This window comes from Thalassophryne amazonica, chromosome 7, assembly GCF_902500255.1.
Source record: "Thalassophryne amazonica chromosome 7, fThaAma1.1, whole genome shotgun sequence".
Lineage (NCBI taxonomy): Eukaryota > Metazoa > Chordata > Actinopteri > Batrachoidiformes > Batrachoididae > Thalassophryne > Thalassophryne amazonica.
Window position 1 is genome coordinate 2,198,026 of NC_047109.1, and position 24,308 is coordinate 2,222,333.

General features: G+C 46.9%; 1 protein-coding gene across 3 annotated transcripts in view; it reads left to right on the plus strand.

Moving 5' to 3' along the window:
• LOC117513559 (sodium bicarbonate cotransporter 3-like) overlaps positions 1-24,308 on the plus strand; it is a 118,743-nt gene that overhangs the window by 23,955 nt on the left and 70,480 nt on the right. For all 3 annotated transcript variants that reach the window (XR_004561635.1, XM_034173718.1, XM_034173717.1), the window contains exons 2-6: positions 15,238-15,319; positions 17,356-17,496; positions 17,574-17,712; positions 17,798-17,958; positions 22,002-22,190. Coding sequence is in view for 2 of the 3 variants with exons in the window: in XM_034173718.1 (XP_034029609.1) it covers positions 15,238-15,319; positions 17,356-17,496; positions 17,574-17,712; positions 17,798-17,958; positions 22,002-22,190 (712 nt within the window). In the remaining variant the exon portion in view is untranslated. The remainder of the gene's footprint in view (positions 1-15,237; positions 15,320-17,355; positions 17,497-17,573; positions 17,713-17,797; positions 17,959-22,001; positions 22,191-24,308) is intronic.

Sequence of the window (24,308 nt, forward strand, 5' to 3'; positions counted from 1 at the left end):
AGATACTTTTCTAATAGACCTCGTACAATGTGATTTACTGCATTTTTTTAATTTTTTTTTTAGATTCTGTCTCTCACAGTTGAAGTGTACCTACAATAAAAATTACAGTCCTCTCCATTCTTTGTAGGTGGAAAAACCTGCAAAACTGACAAGGGGTCAAATACTTATTTTCCCCACTGTATGTTTATTATGGCACACTTCAGTGACTGCACAGTTTATCATTAACAGTTTCGTGTTAATAAAGTACTTAAACCTTTAAGTATGACTGATAGAGTTTTCTATACATGGGCTATACACTCTATAATCGGGCTCCGTCTCGATTCGCGCGTCGGAACGAAGCTGCATGGCGCAGAACAAAAAGCAACGCTGTGATGAAGCCTCACAGGACATGTTGTGGCATGTCCAGCTCATCCACAATTTCTCGGATAGTCACACGACTGAAAAGCCACTGAAAGCCGTCTGAATTATCCGAATGGTGCAAGAACTGGGCATGTTACAACATGTCCTGTGAGACCAACACGGAGGTACTTTTGTCCCGCGCCATTAGCGGCTCCGTGGTGAATTCCTCCGCTCCTCTTTCCATGACCAAAACTCCTGTAACAGTGGAATGTGCCGAAAAAGTGGTATGTCCACCTCTTCTGCCATTTCTGTAGTAGTCAGACGACGTCCCGGATCAACATGTTCAGTTTGGAAATGATCTGGTCGTTTCAGCCTGTCGATGGCAGCTTGGAGCGCGGCGCGCCCTCAGCCACTGTGGGCCGTCTTTAATCCGGTTGTAATTCTCCTTAATCTGTGTGATCCCCATAAGATCTTCACCGAAAGCCATCTGAATTTTCCAAATGGTTTCCACCTGGCTGTCTCTCAGTTTCTGAAAAAATTTTGATGCAGTAAAGCGGCAGTCGCTCAGCCAATTTCCTGACAATGAAAATCCGCCGAGGAGGCTGGACCACTCCTCCTACAAGGCGTGCTCACAGGCAAATGATGCAACCGACAGGAGTGAAAAAACTCACGCATGCGCACGAAGGTTCAAGCTTGGCTGATGCAAGTGCACATGATTCAAATCCATATAGTTTTTGCAAAAAATAAAAAGGTCGGATTCTTTTCTAACAGACCTCGTATGATTTTTAAATAATTAATTTGCATTTTATTGCATAAAATAAGTATAATATGTGGTGGAGTTTCCTCTCTGCATGACCCAGTGTGAGGTACAGAGATGACATTTCATCATTCAGTTTTGGTGAGTGTGTGTGTGGGAGACATTTATGAAAATACGGAACAATTTACATCCCGTATATACAATTCTATATTATAAGGGGTGGGTGGCAACCCCAATTGTGAGACAATGGCCAAACTACAAGTATTTAAGTTAGTGGACGCTACTGAGCCTGGAATGTCAGATACACAGTGCCTGGAGTCTGGAATAAATGTGTTCTGTATCAGGAAGACGGAGATGAGATACTGAAATGTCCAGCTAATTGGACACATGGGAGAGATGGAGCAGGATATAAGACCATAGCTCATCTTCTTGTATCACCAGAAGCTACCAGAGCCTATCATTGAACTCCTCTGCTGTGGATGCATGAAGGGATGCAGTGGAAAGTGCAAATGTTTCGAGGCAGAGCTTAAGTGCACTGCGCTTTATCACTGTGGTGGCTTGTGTTTTCAGAACTAACGTTGCATTTAACTATAACTGTGACCTCTTTTTTTGTTGTCACTATGCCACTAGAGTTGTGTTTTCAGAGCTAGCGTTGCATTTCAGCATTCAGTGTAACTGTGTGACCTCTTTTTTTGTCATTAAAAACAAACAAGCAAAAAGCCCATTAGATTTCACTGATTTAGTTGAATTTTTTCACTTTCAATTTATTTTCCTTTATATAGTGCCAAATCACAACAGAGTTGCCTCAAGGCGCTTCAGCTGAACGGTGCTGTTTCTTTTCATTTTTTCTCCCTTGTTTCAGAAGCCATAACTGGCACCTGTCTTCTAGTGTTAATGGAGGTTAGCCTGTAAGCTCCCCGTCGTGCTGATAATCATTTGAGTACATTTGTTTAATGAAGCTGCTGTAAATGAAGAAATTCATCAAAATATCGACATAAATTGCGAAGGTGTTTTGCTTCTTTCATCATCCATCCACCTCAAGTTCCAAGCGCTGTTTTCTAAGCGAGGCGGAAAGAATTGTACATGACACCTGATTGGCTGATTACTTGGGTGGTATGAAAAATATTACCCTTCCGCAAAAAGGGTGTATTGCTATATATTCTTTAGTGTTTTATCCAATCATATTGGCGTATCTGTTATATGGCTGGGGGGGCCTGGCTGCCGGTTTGTTTCTGTCTTTTGGTTTTCCTCCCAGGTGGCGTGCGTTTGGGACTGAGTGGCTGTGTTGCTGAGGCTGTCAGGACCTCACCCTGATCACCTGCGACTCGTCAGGACTCACAGCTGTGGTGCATCTGGATGGATTGGAACATGTTGGCATTTAAGACTGGAGTGCACAGTGTGTATTTGCCAGAGACTCGACCTTGTGACCAGACGGGTGAGATCGTCGTCTCGGGAGCCATCTCATCAGCAGCGGATGCTGAGAACGTCCAGGTTTGATGCACAGTCTGTGAAAGAGGAGGGGGTGAGGTCTCACGCTCGTCAGCACACTTCCTGAGGTACGTTAGATTTTGTGACTAACAGTTATACAGTCAGTAAATGTGGTGTCCCTCACACCTTATTGTATTGAGCTGTATGTTAGTCATGTATCAGCTTTCACTGCGGTGGAGTTTTGTGAACGGGATGTTCCATGCCTGCAGGTTGGGAAGCTGATCAGTAATCAAGCCAGGAGGTGTTTGCTGTTTGTACACCTTTAAGTGTTCTGTGTGTAGAGTGTGGACTCACATAATGGTTCCTTCTTTCACAGACTCGGTTGTTGCGGCCACCTGGGGGGTGTCGGCGGGGTCCTTGGGTCCGAAACAACTTCTGGCTCCGGACCGTTAGCGCTGCTGGGAGCGCACCATGCCAGTTTGTTGTTATATTATCACTGTTATGTATTAAATTCAGTTAGCCTTTGTACCGTGCTCTGCTTATTTCATACTGGGTCCTTCAAACGCTGGTCGGTTCTCTGAGCTGCGTCCGACACATAACAGTATCATTTATAGGTATATGATAAGTGATAATACGCTGAGTATTGGGCATACACAATATTTTCAATGTATGCCAGCGTATGACTCATACTTCCCACACATGTGAGATATAACTTGGTACGTGAGTAAGTTATGCAATTGTTGACACACATTTCTTGTCATTTACTCAGAAGTCGAAAGCTGCAGTCCTCATGCAACCAGACTCTTTCGAATTTTAAAACAGTTTATACACGGAGTAAATATAAAGTCTTAATCGGACCTGTTTGTTTCAGTTGAATTCATCATCACAGTCTGACAAAAACTTATCCACATAAAGCCTCCTGATTTTGGAAAACGATGTCTGAAAATACTTTAGTTCCTTGTCGTGGCTGGAAATGTAGCATTTTAACGCCTGTATATCCTATCGATGGGAAATTTCACTTTTTATTTGTGAGATACTGACAAGCCAAAATGAGGCGGGTGGTCGGGGGTTACAGCGAGTCCCTCAGGTGTGTTTCTCTGCCCGAGGGTGCCGATGTTACGGTCTGATCGGTTCCCCCTGTCTGACCAATCACACTGCACAGGGGGACAGATCAGACTGCGACTGGTGCTTTAAAAGTTGAAAAAGTCACAGCGCCTCATTCATTCATTTCAGAGTTTACCACAGCCATCAGTCGACTCATCAGCATTTTGCAGGTGATGAAAATAAATCCCATGATCCACCAAGACAAAATAAAATAATTAAATTACTCTGTTTTCCCTCTGTGTGGAGCAGAGATGCCACATGACAGCGTACGTGCACTCGATGACATACTTGTCAATACTAAAGTGTTCCACCTCCCAAACAAAAGGGTTCTGCCAGCGGTAGAAGCGCAAACTAAAGCCCCGTTTACACATAGACGGTAAGAGCTCCCGGAAGCGTCCCGGAAGAGTTTTTGGCCGTCTTAAGGATCAAACGCCATTGTTAACGCCGGCACTAGGGGGCGTGGCTTAGTTCCGGCTTTACCGGGAATCGTCGAAAAAATTATTAAACATGACGAATAATTCCGGGAGCGCTCCCGGAGAATTCGCGTGACGACAGAGACAACGCGAACAACGGCGTTTGATACTTTTTAATCGCCGTTTCATCCTGCCTCTTCCTGTAGTGCCGCAGTTTACACCGCCGTAATTGGCGGCCGACGTTGTATCCCTAACCAACAGCGTGTAAAACGGCGATAGAGCCCACATTGGCGTCCTCAAGGGTGTTTTACCCGGTGACAAAGGCAGACAAAACGGCGGCGCTAGCGGACGGTACGCCGTTCTAAATGCCACCTCCCGGTTAACGGTGTTCCAAATGGCCGATAGGCGGCGGTCAGTATAAAAACGCTAGCGCGCTGCATGCAGGCCTCTCACTCACGGCCAGCTCCAGATATTTTTGCAGAGAAGCTCCATTATGCCTCCTAAAAGAAAATTGGCAGCAGCAAGGACTTAGCAAGAGGTCTGGTTCAGAAGTAGAGGAGAGGCCTGTGGTGGAGACGAGCAACACGTTGAGGAGGGGTAAAAGGAAGGAGAAGAAAAGGCTGAGGATGATTTCCCTCCCCCTGCAGTGACAGAGGCATGTATTCCTGCTGCTTCAGCCTATTATACTCTGGGGGCGGTGCCTACATGCAAAAGTTCCTGGAGTAACGCAGGATTTGCCTGGATAAAACCAGCGGTACACAGGGCATTATCGGCGGCAGCAGAACACTGCCGTTCTCACGCGCATCTTAACCTGCGATTGTAAAGGATAGAACTGGGTATTAACCCCCGTTGCCTGACGTGTGCTGGATGCTACGGCATCAAAACGCGCTTTATTCGGCGGATTTAGCGGCGTTTTATCCACGTATTTGCAGCTAGTACGGCGGTCAAAACGCTGGCGAAATGCTCCGCCACTTTCCACCGCGAAAACAGCCGGAACTACCGCGAACTTCGGTCTACGTACTACCCGCCGACAAAACCGTCTATGTGTAAATGGGGCTTAAGCCAGACTTAACTGTTCCACCCGTACCACACCGTGCAGTACCGACCTGAACCACATGGTGGAAACAGGACTGTCAGCATATGCTGACTAAATCGTCAAGGTGTGACAGGGTACTTACTCTCTAAGTGATGTGGGGGGCTCCTTCTACCCCTCGCTCTACTGCTTACGACCATGTTACAGCCAGCCACAGTCTGTGAGCAGGAAGAAACCTGACACACACACATACATTTGTTTAATTCCGTATAAAGTGCTACGGTAAGAATTTGCCATCATGTTCCATCCACGAGAAACGCACATAGTGCATATTTTAAAAAAAAAAGTGTGAAATATGTGCATTATTAAAAGGTTTTTACCCTGGGGGCGCTGTCTGTTATTTTTGCATTTGCAGTGCGCTCAGACAGCAAACACACATGTGAGTTGTGTTGTATGTTTAATGTAACACAGCATGATTATTGTTGTGTGGGCCACTGAAGAGGAGGTACTGCTGGCCCACCACCACAAGATGGCACCCTGCTTGAAGTGCGGGCTTCAAGCACGAGAGGGCGTCGGAGCAACCAGGAGTGACAGCTGTCACTCATCATCCATACCAGCTGTCACTCATCCACTACTCATCACCACCACCATAAAGGCCGGACTGCAACTCCACCTCCCCGCCGAGAAATCAACTACCAATCAGGTAATTTTCTCTGATGACTTAAAATTCGAGTATTAGTCTGATCTCTTTTTGCAGCCGTTTTCCTGGGACGGATACCCTGTCTGTGGAGTTGGCGTTTGGTGTGGACTGCGACGGCTTCGCCTCACACCCCACCCAGATAAGTGGTTATCTCAGGAGCTGCATGAGTGTGTGATTGGAGGTGGAGGTTCTCCCTCCTTTACTGAATACAGACTGTGGGATTACTGAGTGTGCGACCTCACACTCATCTGGACTGTCTCTGTTCTCTGCCAGCAGTACCGGGTCTGACTGCTGAAGACAGCGGCCACCTGGGGCACAGGGCTTGGCGGCTCCGGTGTTCTTCAGCTCCGTTGGCGGTGGAAGCTGTGTGGATCCGGCTTTTCTCTCGCCAGGCGTCTTCTATCGTCGAGCCTGCCCACACGTCACCTGGTGTATGATTGACAGTCACTATATTGTTATTGTCTGTACATCGTTGTGTGATTCACAACATTAAATTATTACTTTTTGGCTTATCCATTGTCCGTTCATTAACGCCCCCTGTTGTGGGTCCGTGTCACGACACTTTAACAGGATTTCTCGGCCAGTGTCATGGATCCCGAGGGGCGTCAACCATCGCTTGAACAGCCAATGGAAGAGCGAGGTGCACAGGCGCCAGCAGGAGGCGTGTTGGGTGAGCTGCAGCACATCTTAACCGCCTTTACCACTCGGTTGGACTTAATTACCGAGCAGAGCAGTGTTCTCAATCGTAGGATGGAGGCTCTCACAGCCCAGGTGGAAGCGCGTGCTCAGGGCGCTGCTGCAGCACCTCCTCCTGCTGACCGTGTGCCAGAAACAGACATTCCGCTGGTCGTTCAACGAACCCCCCCACCTTCCCCTGAAGCATACATAAGTCCTCTGGAGCTGTACGGAGGCTGTGTGGAGACGTGCGCGGACTTCTTGATGCAGTGCTCGCTCGTCTTTTCACAGCATCCTGTCATGTACGCAGCAGACGCTAGCCGGGTGGCTTATGTGATCAATTTGCTTCGAGGAGAGGCACGCGCCTGGGCTACGGCGCTTTGGGAGCAGAATTCACGGCTCCTAACGGTTTATACTGAGTTTGTGAGGGAGTTCCGACAGGTGTTCGACCACCCTCATAGAGGCGAGACCGCTTCAAGTGTGCTGCTGTCGATACGGCAGGGGCGTCGGAGCGCAGCGAAGTATGCAGTCGACTTCCGCATCGCGGCAGCGCGAGCCGGCTGGAATGCTGTTGCGCTCCGCGCCGCCTTTGTAAACGGACTGTCTCTGGTCCTTAAGGAGCACCTGGTGGCGAAGGACAAGCCGTGGGATTTAGATGGGCTTATCGACCTGGTTATACGATTAGACAACCGATTAACGGAACACCAACGGGAACGAGACGAGGGGCGTGGCCAGGCACCAGCCGTCCCTCTTCCTCCCGGGTCCGAAAGGAAGCCGACTTCCCCACGCTCTACTGCCAGGGCTCTCCACGTGACAACAGCTCCCCCTGCTGACGTTGCTATGGAAACGAGCAGGGCCAAAAAAACGATCAGATCAGAGACAAAGGAGGCTGATCCGTGGAGAGTGTTTTCTCTGCAGCTCTACCGAGCACATACAGAGAGAATGCCCCAAACGGTCAAAACAACAGCACTCGTCCTTAGAGACTGGGCTAAGGGTGGGTCACAACACCCACGTGGGGAAACCCCGACGATCTGCACGAATCCCAGTCACGATCCTGAGTGGGGATCTAACCCTTCACGCCCCAGCACTGGTGGACACGGGGTCGGAGGGGAATCTGCTGGATAGCAGATGGGCAAAGGAGGTTGGGCTCCCTCTAGTGGCCTTACCATCACCATTGTCGGTGCGGGCGCTAGATGGCACCCTTCTTCCACTAATCACACACCAGACACAGCCAGTGACATTGGTGGTGTCTGGGAATCACAGGGAGGAGATTGTGTTTTATGTAACACCTTCTACGTCCTGAGTGATTTTGGGTTTTCCATGGGTGTTAAAACACAATCCCCGGATTGATTGGCTGTCTGGGGTTGTGGTTAAGTGGAGCGAAACCTGCCACCGGGAGTGTTTAGGATCCTCGGTTCCACCCGGTGTGACTGCTAAGGAGGAGGTTTCAGTCCCCCCCCAATCTGACGGCGGTGCCAGCCGAGTACCACAACCTTGCTGACGTCTTCAGCAAGGATCTGGCACTCACGCTGCCCCCGCACCGTCCGTACGATTGGGCCATTGATTTGATACCGGGCGCTGAGTACCCATCCAGCAGGCTGTACAACCTCTCACGTCCGGAACACGAATCAATGGAGACCTACATCCGGGACACGTTAGCTGCCGGGTTGATCCGGAACTCCACCTCCCCGATGGGTGCTGGTTTCTTTTTTGTGGGCAAGAAGGACGGCGGACTCCGTCCATGCATTGATTACAAAGGGCTGAACGAGATCACGGTTCGCAACCGATACCCGTTACCTCTGTTGGATTCAGTGTTCACGCCCCTGCATGGAGTCCAAATTTTCATGAAATTGGATCTTAGGAATGCTTATCACCTGGTTCGGATCCGGGAGGGAGACGAGTGGAAGACGGAATTTAACACCCCGTTAGGTCACTTTGAGTACCTGGTCATGCCGTTCGACCTCACCAATGCGCCCGCGACGTTCCAAGCATTGGTTAATGACGTCTTGCGGGACTTCCTGCATCGGTTTGTCTTCGTATATCTAGACGATATACTCATCTTTTCTCCGGATCCTGAGACCCATGTCAAGCATGTACGTCAGGTCCTACAGCGGTTGTTGGAGAACCGGCTGTTTGTGAAGGGCGAGAAGTGTGAGTTCCACCGCACTTCTTTGTCCTTCTTGGGGTTCATCATCTCCTCCAACTCCGTCGCCCCTGATCCGGCCAAGGTTGCGGCGGTGAGAGATTGGCCCCAACCAACGAACCGTAGGAAACTACAACAGTTCCTCGGTTTTGCAAATTTCTACCGGAGGTTCATCAAGGGCTACAGTCAGGTAGTTAGCCCCCTGACAGCCCTGACCTCCACAAGAGTCCCCTTCACCTGGTCGGATCGGTGCGAAGCCGCGTTTAGGGAGTTGAAACGCCGGTTCTCGACTGCACCGGTTCTGGTGCAGCCCGATCCCAAGCGCCAGTTTGTTGTTGAAGTGGATGCCACTGACTCAGGGATAGGAGCAGTGCTGTCCCAGAGCGGGGAGTCTGACAAGGTTCTCCATCCATGTGCCTACTTTTCCCGCAGGTTGACCCCAGCTGAACGGAACTATGACGTCGGCAATCGGGAACTTCTTGCGGTGAAGGAGGCTCTTGAGGAGTGGAGACACCTGTTGGAGGGAGCATCGGTACCATTTACTGTTTTCACGGACCATCGGAACCTGGAGTACATCCGGACCGCGAAGCGTCTGAACCCCAGGCAAGCCCGCTGGTCGCTGTTCTTCGGGCGTTTTGACTTCCGGATCACCTACCGCCCCGGGACAAAGAACTAACGATCTGACGCCCTGTCCCGGGTGCACGAAGAGTAGGTCAAGACTGAGCTGTCAGACCCCCCTGAAACCATCATCCCCGAGTCCACTGTCGTGGCCGCCCTTACCTGGGACGTGGAGAAGACCGTCCGGGAGGCCCTGACACGGAGCCCGGACCCGGGGACAGGTCCGAAGAACAAACTGTACGTCCCACCAGAGGCCAGGGCTGCGGTCCTTGACTTCTGTCACGGTTCCAAGCTCTCCTGTCACCCAGGGGTGCGAAGGACCGTGGCAGTGGTCTGGCAGCGCTTCTGGTGGGCGTCTATGGAAGCCGACGTCCGGGAGTATGTCCAGGCCTGCACCACCTGTGCCAGGGGCAAAGCCGACCATCACAAGGCCCAAGGCCTCCTCCAGCCTCTGCCTGTACCTCGTCGCCCCTGATCTCATATCGGCCTGGACTTTGTCACGGGCCTCCCGCCGTCCCAGGGCAACACCACCATCTTAACGATAGTGGACCGGTTCTCCAAGGCGGCCCACTTTGTGGCCCTCCCGAAGCTCCCGACGGCACAGGAGACTGCAGACCTCCTGGTCCACCACGTCGTGCGTCTGCATGGGATTCCATCAGACATTGTCTCGGATCGTGGTCCTCAGTTCTCCTCCCAGGTCTGGAGGAGTTTCTGCAGGGAACTGGGGGCCACCGTCAGTCTCTCGTCTGGGTACCACCCCCAGATGAACGGGCAGGCAGAGCGGACTAACCAGGAACTGGAGCAGGCCCTCCGCTGCGTGACCTCCACGCACCCGACGGCCTGGAGTGACCATCTGGCCTGGATCGAGTACGCTCATAATAGCCAAGTCTCATCTGCCACCGGCCTCTCCCCGTTTGAGGTGTGTTTGGGGTACCAGCCCCCATTGTTTCCACTGGTGGAGGGAGAGGTCAGGGTGCCCTCGGTCCAGGCCCATCTGAGGAAGTGCCGTCGGGTGTGGCGTACCGCCCGCTCTGCCCTGCTGAGCCCGGACGAGGGCTAAGGCCCATGCAGACCGCCGGCGTTCCCCGGCCCCTGCATACCAGCCCGGGCAGGAGGTCTGGCTATCCACTAAGGACATCCCCCTGCAGGTGGAATCCCACAAACTAAAGGACAGGTACATCGGACCATTTCCCATACTCAAAGTCCTCAGTCCGCTGCCAGCTTCACTGCGGATACACCCCGTGTTTCATGTGTCAAGACTCAAGCCCTGCCATACCTCACCACTGTGTGCCCCGGGACCAGCGCCGCCTCCTGCCCGGATCATTGACGGGGAGCCCGCGTGGACCGTACGCCGGCTCCTGGACGTCCGTCGAAAGGGCCGGGGGTTCCAGTATCTGGTGGACTGGAAGGGTTATGGCCCCGAAGAGCGCTCCTGGGTGAAGAGGAGCTTCATCCTGTACCCGGCCCTCCTAGCCGACTTCTACACCCGTCACCCGGACAAGCCTGGTCGGGCGCCAGGAGGCACCCGTTGAGGGGGGGGTCCTGTTGTGTGGGCCGCTGAAGAGGAGGTACTGCTGGCCCACCACCACAAGATGGCGCCCTGCTTGAAGTGCGGGCTTCAAGCACGAGAGGGTGTCGGAGCGACCAGGAGTGACAGCTGTCACTCATCATCCGTACCAGCTGTCACTCATCCACTACTCATCACCACCACCATAAAGGCCGGACTGCAACTCCACCTCCCCGCCGAGAAATCAACTACCAGTCAGGTAATTTTCTCTGCTGACTTAAAATTCGAGTATTAGTCTGATCTCTTTTTGCAGCCGTTTTCCTGGGACGGATACCCTGTCTGTGGAGTTGGCGTTTGGTGTGGACTGCGATGGCTTCGCCTCACACCCCACCCAGATAAGTGGTTATCTCAGGAGCTGCACGAGTGTGTGATTGGAGGTGGAGGTTCTCCCTCCTTTACTGAATACAGACTGTGGGATTACTGAGTGTGCGACCTCACACTCATCTGGACTGTCTCTGTTCTCTGCCAGCAGTACCGGGTCAGACTGCTGAAGACAGCGGCCACCTGGGGCGCAGGGCTTGGCGGCTCCGGTGTTCTTCAGCTCCGTTGGCGGTGGAAGCTGTGTGGATCCGGCTTTTCTCTCGCCAGGCGTCTTCTATCGTCGAGCCTGCCCACACGTCACCTGGTGTATGATTGACAGTCACTATATTGTTATTGTCTGTACATCGTTGTGTGATTCACAACATTAAATTATTACTTTTTGGCTTATCCATTGTCCATTCATTAACGCCCCCTGTTGTGGGTCCGTGTCACGACACTTTCACAACAATTATGTTCTTTTAAAACATTGGTGCTGATTGCTGAGCTGCCTGTGCCGCTTATTGCAATGACACCACATATGAGACGAGGTGAGGGGGGAACGTCCACGGGTTTAGATAATCAAAAAACACTGCTGCTGTCACACGAACATCACTGAAATGCATTGGTCTTTGGCCAGATTTTCTTCTAAACGTGCTTGAAAATTAAGTTGCCACATCGGGCAAGAGAGAGCGTGGAGGACTAGTCCAACCAGCCTGTGGCACACCTGTGCAATAGTCATGCTGTCTAATCAGCATCTTGATATGCCACCTTATCTCACCATAGGAGAAGTGCTCACTAACACACATTTAGACAGATTTGTCAACAATATTTGAGAGAAACAGGTCTTTTGTGTATATTAAAAATGTTTTAGATCTTTGAGTTCAGCGCACGAAAAATATGAACAAAAAACAAAAGTGTTGCGTTCATATTTTTGTTGAGTATTCTATCAGTTATTCTGGCGGTTAATCGAGTAATCGGATAAAAAGTACTTCTATGTTTTTAAACAACATCAATAGTCCACAGGGCTCTCCCTAAGCAGTGGCATAATGTCCCTGTGCCAAAGTCTTGACATTTTGCTGAAATGGCGATGGGATGTGGCTTTCTGTTCAGTTTTTTTTCCCCCCCCAAATTGTAAAATGTAACCATTTTGAGTTTTTTTTTTTTAAGGTTGGTGGACTGGATCTCTATGTGATTTTTTTTTTAAATTTTATTATTATTATTATTTTTATCCCTGTTCCTCTGCAATTCAGCAGATGCATTTCAGAAGGTTGAACATGCAAGCCTCGCAGTTACTGTTTTTTAAGTTACCGTGTTTGTGAAGCATTGTGTGTTGCCCAGAAAAAGCGAAACACTTAGTGCAAGTCTGAACAGCAGCCGGCTTCGACTGTGGGTACCCAGTGTCCCGTCGAGATGAGGTGCGTCACGCTACGCATGCGCATTTTGTTTTTTTTTGTTGTTTCTTCCGTCAAAGTTTTTTTTTTATTAATAATTTTTTTTAATTATTTAATTTCTGTATTTTACATTAGGAGCATAAATGTATGTATATGTATATTTTGCCTGTCGAAATAAGGTAACTCCAGGTTAAAAATACTTATTGTTTTATAATGAGTAGATTTTATACATTACTACGTTCGGATGAACAATTCATACATTTACTTGCCCATCAAAATAAGCGAACTTTGTCAAGTAATTTTTTCAGTGCACACATATGCAGTTACGCGACGCACCTCATTTCTACGACGCACCTCATCTCGACAGACTTATCTGTCGAGATGAGGTAGTGTTGCCAGATGTACGATAATTATCGTATATGTACGATAGTTTTGCCCTCTGTACGATGTATGATCAATAATGGGAAAAAATCCAAAATATACGATAATTTCAGTTGGTTGCCCAAACACGCATCTCTCTCTGACAGAATCATTTTGCAGGTGTTGCACTCAGGCGGCATCAAAGACACACCACACACAGGGGTGCTGCTAGCTTTGGCCGGCCCGGGGACAAAGTCATTTGAAAGCCTGCCCCCTCTCCATACAAAGTAATGAGTTCCCAATTCTCGGCCCTGCCCCTCCCTCCCTGGGCCCGAGACAATTGACCTGTAATGTAGACTGTTTTGGCTGCACATGTGCACATATGTAGCTTAGCCCACCCCCGTCACCATCACTACACATGTTCAACTCTTTCTAGTCTGGTAATACATGTTTGTGTCCCTTCACAGAAAAAAAAAAATCTTTCTAGTCTGGTAGTGCATTTGCTTGTGCATTTGTGCTCTTTTTGTGCCATAGTTTCCCCATTACTATAGGGATATTGTGAATTACTGTTTAAAAATGTGACATAAAATTCTTTGGAAATTAAAAAAAATGCTAAAATAGCTACATTGTATGCGTTTTGTTTGTGTACGATAATTTCTCCCAAAATACCATAATTTTGAGGTTTTGGTACGATAGTTGCATATTTCCTGTCTGGCAACACTGAGCGGAGGTGCCACGCACAACGCAGAACACCGGCCGTCGGGTCAATAGTCACTCACCACGTCGAGCAGACTGTGCTTTTTAATAATAGACAAACACACTGCTTTGCTTTAAATGCGAAGTAAGTCTATTTCAGATCAGTCTAGATCAGTGTGGACCCTCTTTCTCTTAAAAGGCTTTATTTTGCTCTGTGTCCCGTTGGAAAGTGGTAGCTTTAAGGGCTAAATTATTAGCTGTTACATGTCCTGAGCCCATGCTCTAGTCTTCTTCTGCTGTTTTTCTGGGGATGTTACAGCACCACACGCAGGCCTGGCATATGTACTACAACGTTTAAATGAAGCTTCAAGGCACAGAATTTGCCTCCATCATTTTTTGTCATCGAGTTATTCGAGTAATCGTTTCAGCCTGAACATTTTGAGGTATTATACAGTTTGACTGCAGTTGGAATAAATGGCCTGCAGAGGCGCTGTGTTTTTGCACTGAGGGTGCAGAAATTTATTACTGAAGGAGCTCTTTAAGGCTCCCACAGTCTCATTTAAGTAATTAATGTCGTGTCAGCTTAGCTAACATCCTCCTCTCACCCACCACCTCTGTGGGGTCCATAGTGCATTCCAGGACAGAGCCAGCCGTTCTGACTAATCTGTTGAGTCTCTTCCTGACCCTCTCAGAACTTCCACAGCCCAGCAGACCACAGTTAAACTCCAATAACAAAATTAGATTAAATTAGATTAAACTGCAAAAATAACACTTAGACAGCAACAACGCACAAAAACCCCAAATTAACCATCTGATAATACAGAAAAGAGGTGCAAGTTATAATCTGAAAAATATATATTGTTTTATTATTATGATTTTTTTTAAACAAAAGAAAAATAATTGAGCTTGGCATGATATCAGATTTTTTTACTTTTACTGCACAATCACAGTGATATTTTGCACATATCTGCAGAACCTTTATTTTCTGATTGAAGCAAAAGAAAAACATTTCTGCAGCCACGATCACTGGAGCTGGTCAGCTTGTAGAGCTGGTGGCTTCCCTCACCTCTCTGCTTCGTCCACGGCAAGTGACACTGAGGTTCAAACTCTTTTGTGATACCCACCAAGATGCCAACACTAGAGACACAGCAATAGTTACAGAAAACCGATGAGGACAAAATTAACCATTTAAAACAAAAGGAAGTATTCAGCACCCTTTGGTCACTGACTTGTTGATGTTGGCGTTTCACTGAATCTGCAGTGTTCTTCTGTCTGATTGACAGGGTTGTTAAAGTACTGATTGATTCCAAGTTGGATGATCCAGCCGTGAGCGTTTTTCTGCCGCAGCGACCGTCAGTGAATCTCAGCTGAACTCAGCCTGACTGAAGGTGGTTTCAGTGTTTATTCTCATGGATTTAGAGATCAGCACTTTGTAGTCCCGCACAGAGAAATGATTTTCATACAGATAAATATTTGTTGTTATGTTTTGCTTGGCGGCGGCGGCGCTGCAGTGTCAGTAACCTGTGTGTCAGTGTGATGCTCTACAAACACACAGCAGCTCTCCACATTTATCACCTGTCTGGCTGCAGGACCCACTCCCACCCAGACTGCTGACAGGAATCCGTCCCAGGACAGTCTGGTCCGGAGATGCTGGTGTCACACGTCCTGTGAATCTGAGCTGCATTTAATAGTGTGTATTTGGTGTGTTTGCAGGGTAACGATGACGAGGCGGTGCTGGACCGGGGAAAAACCAGCTCCACCCTCTACACAAACTTTGAGAGGGAAGAACTGGAGAGTGAGTCCGTCGTCTGCATTCACACTCAGAGTGACAAACCGAACCTGTGTCTCTGACCGCGAGGGGCTCAGGTCTTCAAAGCTTTTACACAGCTCTGCGTGTCCGATCGCGCACTTTTCAACTGATGCAGACACTCAGAGTGCTTCACAGTGAAGAGGCACACACACGCACACACACACACACACACACACACACACACACACACACACACACACACACACACACACACACACACACACACACACACACACACACACACACACACACACACACACACACACACACACACACACACTCTGTCTGATGTCAGCACTCACCTCCACACCAGGATCAACAACAAAAGGACCTGCTGACTCTCTCACCTCTCAAGTAGCCACTCCCCACCTGAAGACTGCAGGGGGCGCTTTAAAATAAAGGCCCCCTGACACTTGCACGAGTTTATCTGCACACTTGCACACACTCTGCAGTGCATGAAAACTCGTGACAAACTCATTGTGCAAAGAAAATTTTGAGATGTTCAAATGTTCAAAATGTTCAAAATCTCCATCACGCAATAATGATGTGAACTTCAAGTGAATATTGTGCAAACATGTCAAAAACACTTTGTGTGACTGCGAGTGGTTGCATCAGTGCACAGCATTAGAGCGCAGCTCATCTGAATGATTATAACAAAATGTTAAATCTCTCATAAGCATTCTTTTACAGCTACTCATAAGAAGGAAAGAACATGCAACTGTTTTACTAAGCCATGACAATATAAACATGACAAATATTTACATTTTAAGACGGTTCCAAATGCTTTCTCCACCTCGTTCAGCGCGTGCATGCAAGAGAGGGAAAGCTGCTGCTGGAGTGGTCCGCTGTGATTCCAATTAGAGGCGTTTTCAACAGCCAACTCCAGCAGAAAATTATTAATCTGCAACAAAATAATTATTTTATATACGCACCATCCAGCGCACAACGCCTGGCAGTCAGTGGAACAAAGCAACGGCATCCAGTTGGGAACACAGTGGGTGGGATCGTCATAGAAATGTGCGTGCAAGTGCACAGATCAAAGTTGTACAGGTGTCAGGGCACCTTAGGTTAGTGCTCTGGGGGCCCGTGGCTTTGGGAGGAGGGTTTGTGTTGGGGTGGTGTAGCGGGCGTCCCACCAAGTCCAAAAGAACACATCCAAAAAGGCTACACACCCTATTTAAATGGCATAAAATGTTTTGTATTTCCTTTATGACATGCAGACATGCATTACATGCCATCTCGTGGTGGCATCATGAAAAATAAACAAATGTGTTGGTTTGTGATATCATCACGAAAAGTGCCACATTTTCATGGTGGGAGCACGAAAAAGAAAGCGTGAGACTGGGTTGCACGTTATCAACGTGTCGAAGCTTATTTTATATTTTATTTTATTCTTTAGCTTATTTTGATTATTATTCTCAAAACTTGTGCAACTGACAACAGGAAAACAATACGCAATGTTTTAATATGTTTATTTTATTGTTATGCTTTTGTCATCTGGCAAGAAATGCTGTGGCGCCTACTTTTCCAGCAGGGGGCGCTGCAGTGCCTTCACTTCCCACAGCACACAACACTTAAGGAATTACTGCTCTCGTTATTACATTCCTGAACCGTTGCAAATATAAAACAGACTGTTCCTGATTTTAAATGAAATTTATTTTGAAAGTGCTTTACAACTTAAAATGCAGTTTATGCATTAAACTGAAAGAAAATAGACAAACAAGAACATAAACATTTTAACAAACTGACTGTAATTCTGAATGAATAAATTTAAACCTGAGATGACGTTTGTATTTTTAATGGTGCAGTTTTATAGAAGCAGGTAACTTTTATAGTCTGCTCAGCTTGTTGTCCACCCGCCCTACTTCAAGTGATTGTTTGTTTGTGTGGTTATGTGCCGTCACTTCCGTGTCTTATTGTATTTCCGTGGTTGTGGTTGAAGTTGTTTGTATGAGACCAGAGGGTTCTGGTTCCTGGTTGTCTCGGTCTGGACTGTGTAATCGCGGTTTCTTTCGTTCCAGGTCACAGGGCGGTCTATATTGGCGTTCACGTCCCTTTGGGCCGTGAGACCCGCCGGCGGCATCGTCACAAAGGACACAGACACCACCGGAGGCGGCAGGATCGGTCAGACCGGGAGGACGGGCGAGAGTCTCCGTCTTACGGTTTGTCTGGACTCGATCTCCTCCTATGCTTGGACTTAGAGTTGAAGGTGATGAGTTATTTGTTTTGGTCTTCACAGACACGCCGTCTCAGAGGGTCCAGTTCATCCTCGGGACGGAGGACGACGATGAGGAGCACATCCCCCATGACCTGTTCACAGAGTTGGACGAGTTGGCTTTTAAGGACGGAGACTTTCAGGAGTGGAAGGAGACCGCCAGGCAAGCAGCTGGTCACATGACTGTTTGATGATGTGGGAACGTCTGGAGATTCTTTGGTGAGCATAAACTTCTCCCCCTTCCTCAGGTGGCTGAAGTTCGAGGAGGACGTGGAGGACGGAGGAGAGCGGTGGAGTAAACCCTACGTGGCCACGCTGTCGCTGCACAGCCTGTTTGAGCTGCGCTCCTGCATCCTGAACGGCACCGTGCTGCTCGACATGAAGGCCAGCAGCATCGAGGAGATCGCAGGTCAGAGCCCGCGCTGCGTTCACTGCGCCGGCTTAGAACAGGACACAGCCTGACTGGACACAGTAACAAACAAACATGCTGCACACTAAATCCAATAACAATATGTCATCCAGTTCAGATCATGAAAAAGGAGCGTTTCCATTTCCGCCCTCACGGTGCTGGTGTGCCCGACGCACATTAAAGCTTTGAGCACGGGAGCAAATTCTGTGTCTGTCCCATATTAATGTCTTCTTAAACATTATTTGTAACTGATGCATAACTGCAAATGACAGGAAATATAACACAAAGTAATGGAAACTGCAGCATGTTCAAGTTGAATTGGTTCAAATTGTGGCTCCTCTGTGATGGAAGTTTTCTGGGAATTCTGGATAATCTGCTACAGATTTTTTGTTCTGCTGCAGGGAAACAGTTTAAAGTTCATCAGAAATAAACTCAAATGGGGCTGGTTCAAGCAAAACAGTGAACAGACTTTTTTTTATAACCGTTTATACAGAAAAACTAACACGCCTCGTAAGTCTTTGATTTTATTATATCATGTTTTTGACGGAACTCGTCAGTTGACATTTTAAGTTTTTTCACACAAATCTAAATCTGTCTTTGGGATGAATTTACTTGAAATGGTCTTCATGCAAACGTGATATGTTAGTTTGCTAAATCTACATTTTATGGTTCTTCTGTTACATGGGTGTGAATATTCATGTAGAGGAAAATCCGATAAAAGATTCACACCCTCTAAAAGTCAGATGTTGATGTGAAAAACGGTGTGTCGTTTTGCACAACGCGTAAGTTGTGCGTATTCCAGAAATGCTGACATCAGCACTGGTTCGAAAAATCTGTGTTATTTTGTTTCCCAATTATAGAAGTGAATTGGACGACGCAGTCTGGTTTGAGGGCGGGTGCTAAAGGGGTCAAATGTGACGCATATGACGTAATTTCTCTACTTCCGGGGACAGAGACACTGCACTTTCTCTGAGTTTTTGGGGAAATTACACAGCAAACAAAGTGAAAATGCAACAAAAAAAGTGACAATGCGGCCGGAAAGTGGACATGTGTTGGGGTTTGTTTATGATCCGGTGCTCAAACGTGTCGAGGCAGTTGTCCAGGCGAGAAAACACAGCTACTCTGGTTAGGTGAGTAGGCTAACACTTACTGACACAACGTCTCCCATTTGAATCGTCTTCCCTTCTTCTACTTCAGTGATTGCAGCCAAAAACAAAACGGTATGCCATTTCCCTGTTAGAAGTGACGCTGTTTGTGGGGAGAGACTAATCCCTGGGCGGCGTGTGGGAGTGTCGGCACAAACCATTCGGAGGATGGAGGTTTCAGCGGAAACCATTTTAAACTGGCACATCTTCAACCCGCACATCCTCTAGGTGGTGGCGAGTATGCTTTTAAGTTTACCGAGCCGGGCTGAATGGTTTGTGCTGAAACTCCCACACTCCACCCGGGGATTAGTCTCTGCCATGTTCATGCCGGCTGTCCCCGGATGCTGTCAAATCCCGTGATATCACACGGGGGTTCAAACGAGACTGTGCTGCCTTATAAGAATCAAATTTAAACCCAAATCAGTGTTCTTGAGAACTATACTTATACTGGTGACTTAATGAACAGTAGATGCAACTTTACTTGTATTAAATTTTATTTTAGTTTATTTTAAGACACTACCAGTTGTTCTAAAAGCATACATTGTTTATCAAATGTTTAGATAAATGTCCATTGTGACTATGTGGTTTCATCAAATAGCAGTAACACCGTATTCTGATCCATGTGACAGACTGTGGATTATAGTTCAGTCATCTTGCCAATATGGGAAAAAAAAAGATTTTTATGGCTGAAATGAGTAATAAAATGGTGCTGAGAAATATACTTCATTTAGCTTGTTAATTGCTCCAGATTGCCCCAAATTGCATGTAATATTTAAAATTTTTTGGGTTTCCCCAGACCCCCCATGTGGTGTTGCAGCCCTCGTGTCACAAAACAAAAACAAAAAAATACGGAAATTTTTTTTAGATTAAAAAACATGATAAATCTTGAATCATTGTTTTATTCCACTTAGCATAGGCCTGTTGATGTCTGAGAAGGGCCCATCATATGAAGAAAATGGCCCATTACTTCAGACACTGAGGGGTCATTAGCCCAGACAACCCTCTGGAAATATGGATCACTAATTTAGGATATTTTATTTATTTATTTATTTCACATTTCACTTCCATCATCGACTATTCTTGAGAATTAGAAGTCCATTGCTCTTTGAAAGGATGTACATGCATTGTTATGCAGTATTGTATCAATGGCATAAACTGGTCTTAAAGTGACATCAGTGATAATATTGATATTATCATTTATTGTGATATTTTCTGAGGCAGTATGTTGCCCAGCAAAATTTGCATAGAGCTTTTTATAGATAGGAGAAACTTTGAATCACTAATGAACATATTAACCCGAGATTAACTACAGACTTAAACATTGACTATGAGGATAAATCCTTGAACGCCATTTGGCAGATGACTGACTGAACAGGTGGTTTTCTTGTTCACACTCTTCACTTTACTGCTGAAAACCTGCTCAGTGACTTTTTCTGTAAATCCGCATTTAGATTCTTTAAATAAATATCAACAGACACAAAGATTTTCATTGACTTTGAATCTTTATGGTCGTTCCAAGCTGCCCTATATGATTGATTCGATTGGGAAGGCAGTGGCTGCGCAGTCGGCGGGGGTTAACCGCGCATTGGAGAACATTTCTAGGAAGATCGCAGCCCTGGAAACCCGCTATGACCGTCTGTGAAGACCACATTCTACATTTCTACATTTCAGATGCATTGGGAGCCACTCTGTTCTCAGAACTGTGGAATCTTTCAGGCGTCTGTTAATCTGGCTATTCATTTGGCTTCCCCAATACAGCTGCACTTCAAGGTCACTGTGATAAGATACCTCAGAAGAAGAACAACACTCTTATGCCTCGTTCCCTGGTCTTCCCCCCTCCCCTCAGCTTCTCCAGCTCTAACGTGATTGTGGACTGTCCAGGACTTTCTCAGCCTGCGCAGGGCTGTTAACTCCCCCCCCCCCCCCCCCCCCCCAGACTGTCGAACAAGGCCGTTGATGGCGTCAAAACTGGCTGCCTTCCGGAGTGTTCTGATAAACTGGTCCTTTCAAATCTCGGTTGTCATCCTGTGTCCTTGTTTTGTCTGTGATTACTGTTTTTTTTGTGCTGATGGGATTTTTTTTTTTCCTCACTGCTGCTGTGTAATGCAGCGGCTATGAGGTTTTTTTTTTTTCTTCTCCTTTTCCCTCGTGTTTTGCTTTATATATATGTTTTATGTACCGGGCCAGCCTGTGTGTTATGTGTGTTGTTTGTTATGGGTCGGTGTTGGTTTGCTCAGCCCTGCTGTTGACCAAGGCAGGGATGTACATCTGGAGCTGGTCCCCGGGCGCCTAATGGCGACCTCTGCTCCTACTGGCAAATAGGATGGGTTAAATGCAGTAGCCACATTTCATTGTGCAGGGAAGTTTTTCTTCTGTTCTGTGCATATGACAATAAAAAAAAATCCTTGAATCCTTATTAAGGCCCCCAGAAGGGCTAAAAAACCTTATGTTCTCAAAAACTGTTCGATGAGTTTTTATTTTAGTTTTTAAGTTGAACGTTCCTGTTGAATCTCATCTTCTGCCTTTCGGCCCCCAGAAAGGTAAATTGTTTTAGTTGAGCACAAACAAATGACTTACATAATGTCACTTTGACCATATTTGGTCAAAATTACTTTTTTGGGGTCTGTCGACAATGTTGTTGTTGTTTGTTTATTTATTTTCTTTTGTGGGGTTTTGAAGACACATTGTGGAGGTTCTGGGTCCAGCTTCACCCCCATCAGGGGAACAACAGAATGCTGTTGTTAAGTTCCCACACGACCCTCCAACTTCATGTATTATTATGTATTATGTATTTTTTTTTTTTAATGATTTTAAATATTCTGTGAGGGGGAAAAAAGGTCCTTTGGTCTTTGGTTGAGGTGCTTTTGTCTATGTCCTGCCCCCTGGTCACACCTGCAGACATGGTGATTGACTCCATGGTGTTGTCGGGGCAGCTGGAGGAGGAGGTTCGTGAGAAGGTGAAGGAGGCCATGCTGCGTCGGCACCACCACCAGAACGAGAAGAAGCTGAGTAACCGCATCCCGCTGGTCCGCTCCTTTGCTGACATGGGCAAAAAGTACTCCGACCCCCACCTACTGGAGCGCAACGGTGAGACCGCCGCCCCCGGCTCAGGCTGGTTTAATATTTAATCTGCTGATCTGCCGGAACGCCTGCCTCCTTATTTCCGCAGCAATAATTTATGAAAGGCAACTGAGAAGCAGCGACATGAAAACAGGATTTTGACTCTAAGGAGCTTTAGGATTTAGACTTTCTGTGTCTTTCAGTTGTTTTCAGATTTGGGCCTGTTGGGGGTACAGTGTGACAAGAATATGCTGATTGGTCCACACCTTTATGATGTCACTGTAGCATCCTAAAATGATATGAGGCGTTTTCTTGAACTTAGGGCCCTGTCCCACTGGGGAGAGGATTAATTGTGCATGAACTGAGTACACAAATTACGGGCATTCGTTGTCGTCCGCAACGAAAATGGCCAAAAATGACAAATGTGCCAGTATGAGTTACGGATATATTAATAATATATAGTGAATATATGATGAACAATCACGGTTATATAACGCATGTATTGAGGAAACAGATCCGACACATTGAGATTATCACGGCAGTATTACGGGTGTATTACGAATGCATCGCGCACGTGTTGCACGTGCTGCACGTGCTGCACGTGCACGGCATCTGCATTCAGGTCATAAAATAAGCGCACTCGCTCCTTTCGGCATCACTATTCACACCAACAGTACAGCCTCTGGAGCAAGTGCTGGACTTGGACAAGTTGATCACAGAGTTAATGTTCATGTTGTCATGCGAGGGTTAACTGTTCATGAGTTTGGGGAGCAGGAGGGGGGAAGGCGCTCAGGGTGTGAGACAGTGTTTTTTTTTTTTTTTGAGAGTGTCACAGAAAACAGACTTCATCGTGAGTTGTGGCTAAACAGCAACTCTTCCTTTTGTTGGTGTTAAATAAAAGTCCTGGATTGCAGAAGCTATTACGTCTTTGTGGATCTACACAGCCGGACTGTCACTGACTGGCAGGTATGTCACTTTCTGCCACATATAGTACTTTGGGTTTACGTGACATGTTTGTTATGCATTCACAGATTGTCCGCAATTCAGCTGCAAAGCAGATGTAATAAAAACGCTTTATTCATGGCCATTCTGTATGCATTCGCTACAACATATTTTAGTTTGTGATGTGGACATGATGGGCACGATATATATCTGTTTTACACACTGTCCCAGTCCGCTGCCAAGCCGCAAATCCCCGTCAGTTGCGGATATCAGCGGTTAATGGCAGATATACAGCGCATAGAGCGAGTATGTATTGTGTATGAATTGAGTATATATGGAGTATGTAAGGCAGATGTTATCCGCATCCAGATTTTTGAGCTACTCAAAAATCCTGGTTGCGGACATGCGTGCCTCTGCGGATGATCACGGGCGTGTTCGGATGACGGCCGACTCATACAGGCATGTTACATGGATATTGCGGATGTTTGGCGAATATGGACCAATTTTGTGCGCAATCCATACGTGAATTCTCCTAAACGCCAGTCGGGCAGGGCCCTTAGGCTCAGAGTTCTACTGTGGCATCAGTTGGTACTTCTTAACTATTAATCATAACATATAATCATAAAAAAAACCCTCTTTTCCAAAGGTGCAGAGTCCATGCAGACCAAGAGCATCGCTCAGGTTTCTCCTCAGAATCAAAACCCTTCATGTTGAAAGGTTTTATCCTGAGTTGGAACATAAATATGAAGAAAGGAGAGGAAAAAAGGTTTTGGTTAGTTTGTATCTGCTTTAAATCACATTCCATGTTTGTGTTTTTAGAAAAGTATGATATAAATAAACATCATTGTTATTAATAATTATTGTTGTGATTATGGACTTTTGGAAAGGACTTTTTTCTTCATTGTATTGAGATTTCTCATGTCAGCATTGACCTGAAGTGACCTGCTTTGTTAGCATGCTAACAGCCAGATAACTTTGTCGGTGTTCTAAAGCCTGCTTGTGCGTCTGGAATGTTTTTAATTCCTGCAGCCCGAGGCAGCGGCTTGCCTACGTGTTAAACCCTGCATTCTGTACAGTCACTACATTTCTTCACATTAATCGCTGTAACAGGGGTGCCCAAGTTCGGTCCTCGAGATCTACCTTCCTGACACTTAGTTGTCTCCCTGCTCCAACACACCTGAATCCAATGAAAGATTTGTTAGC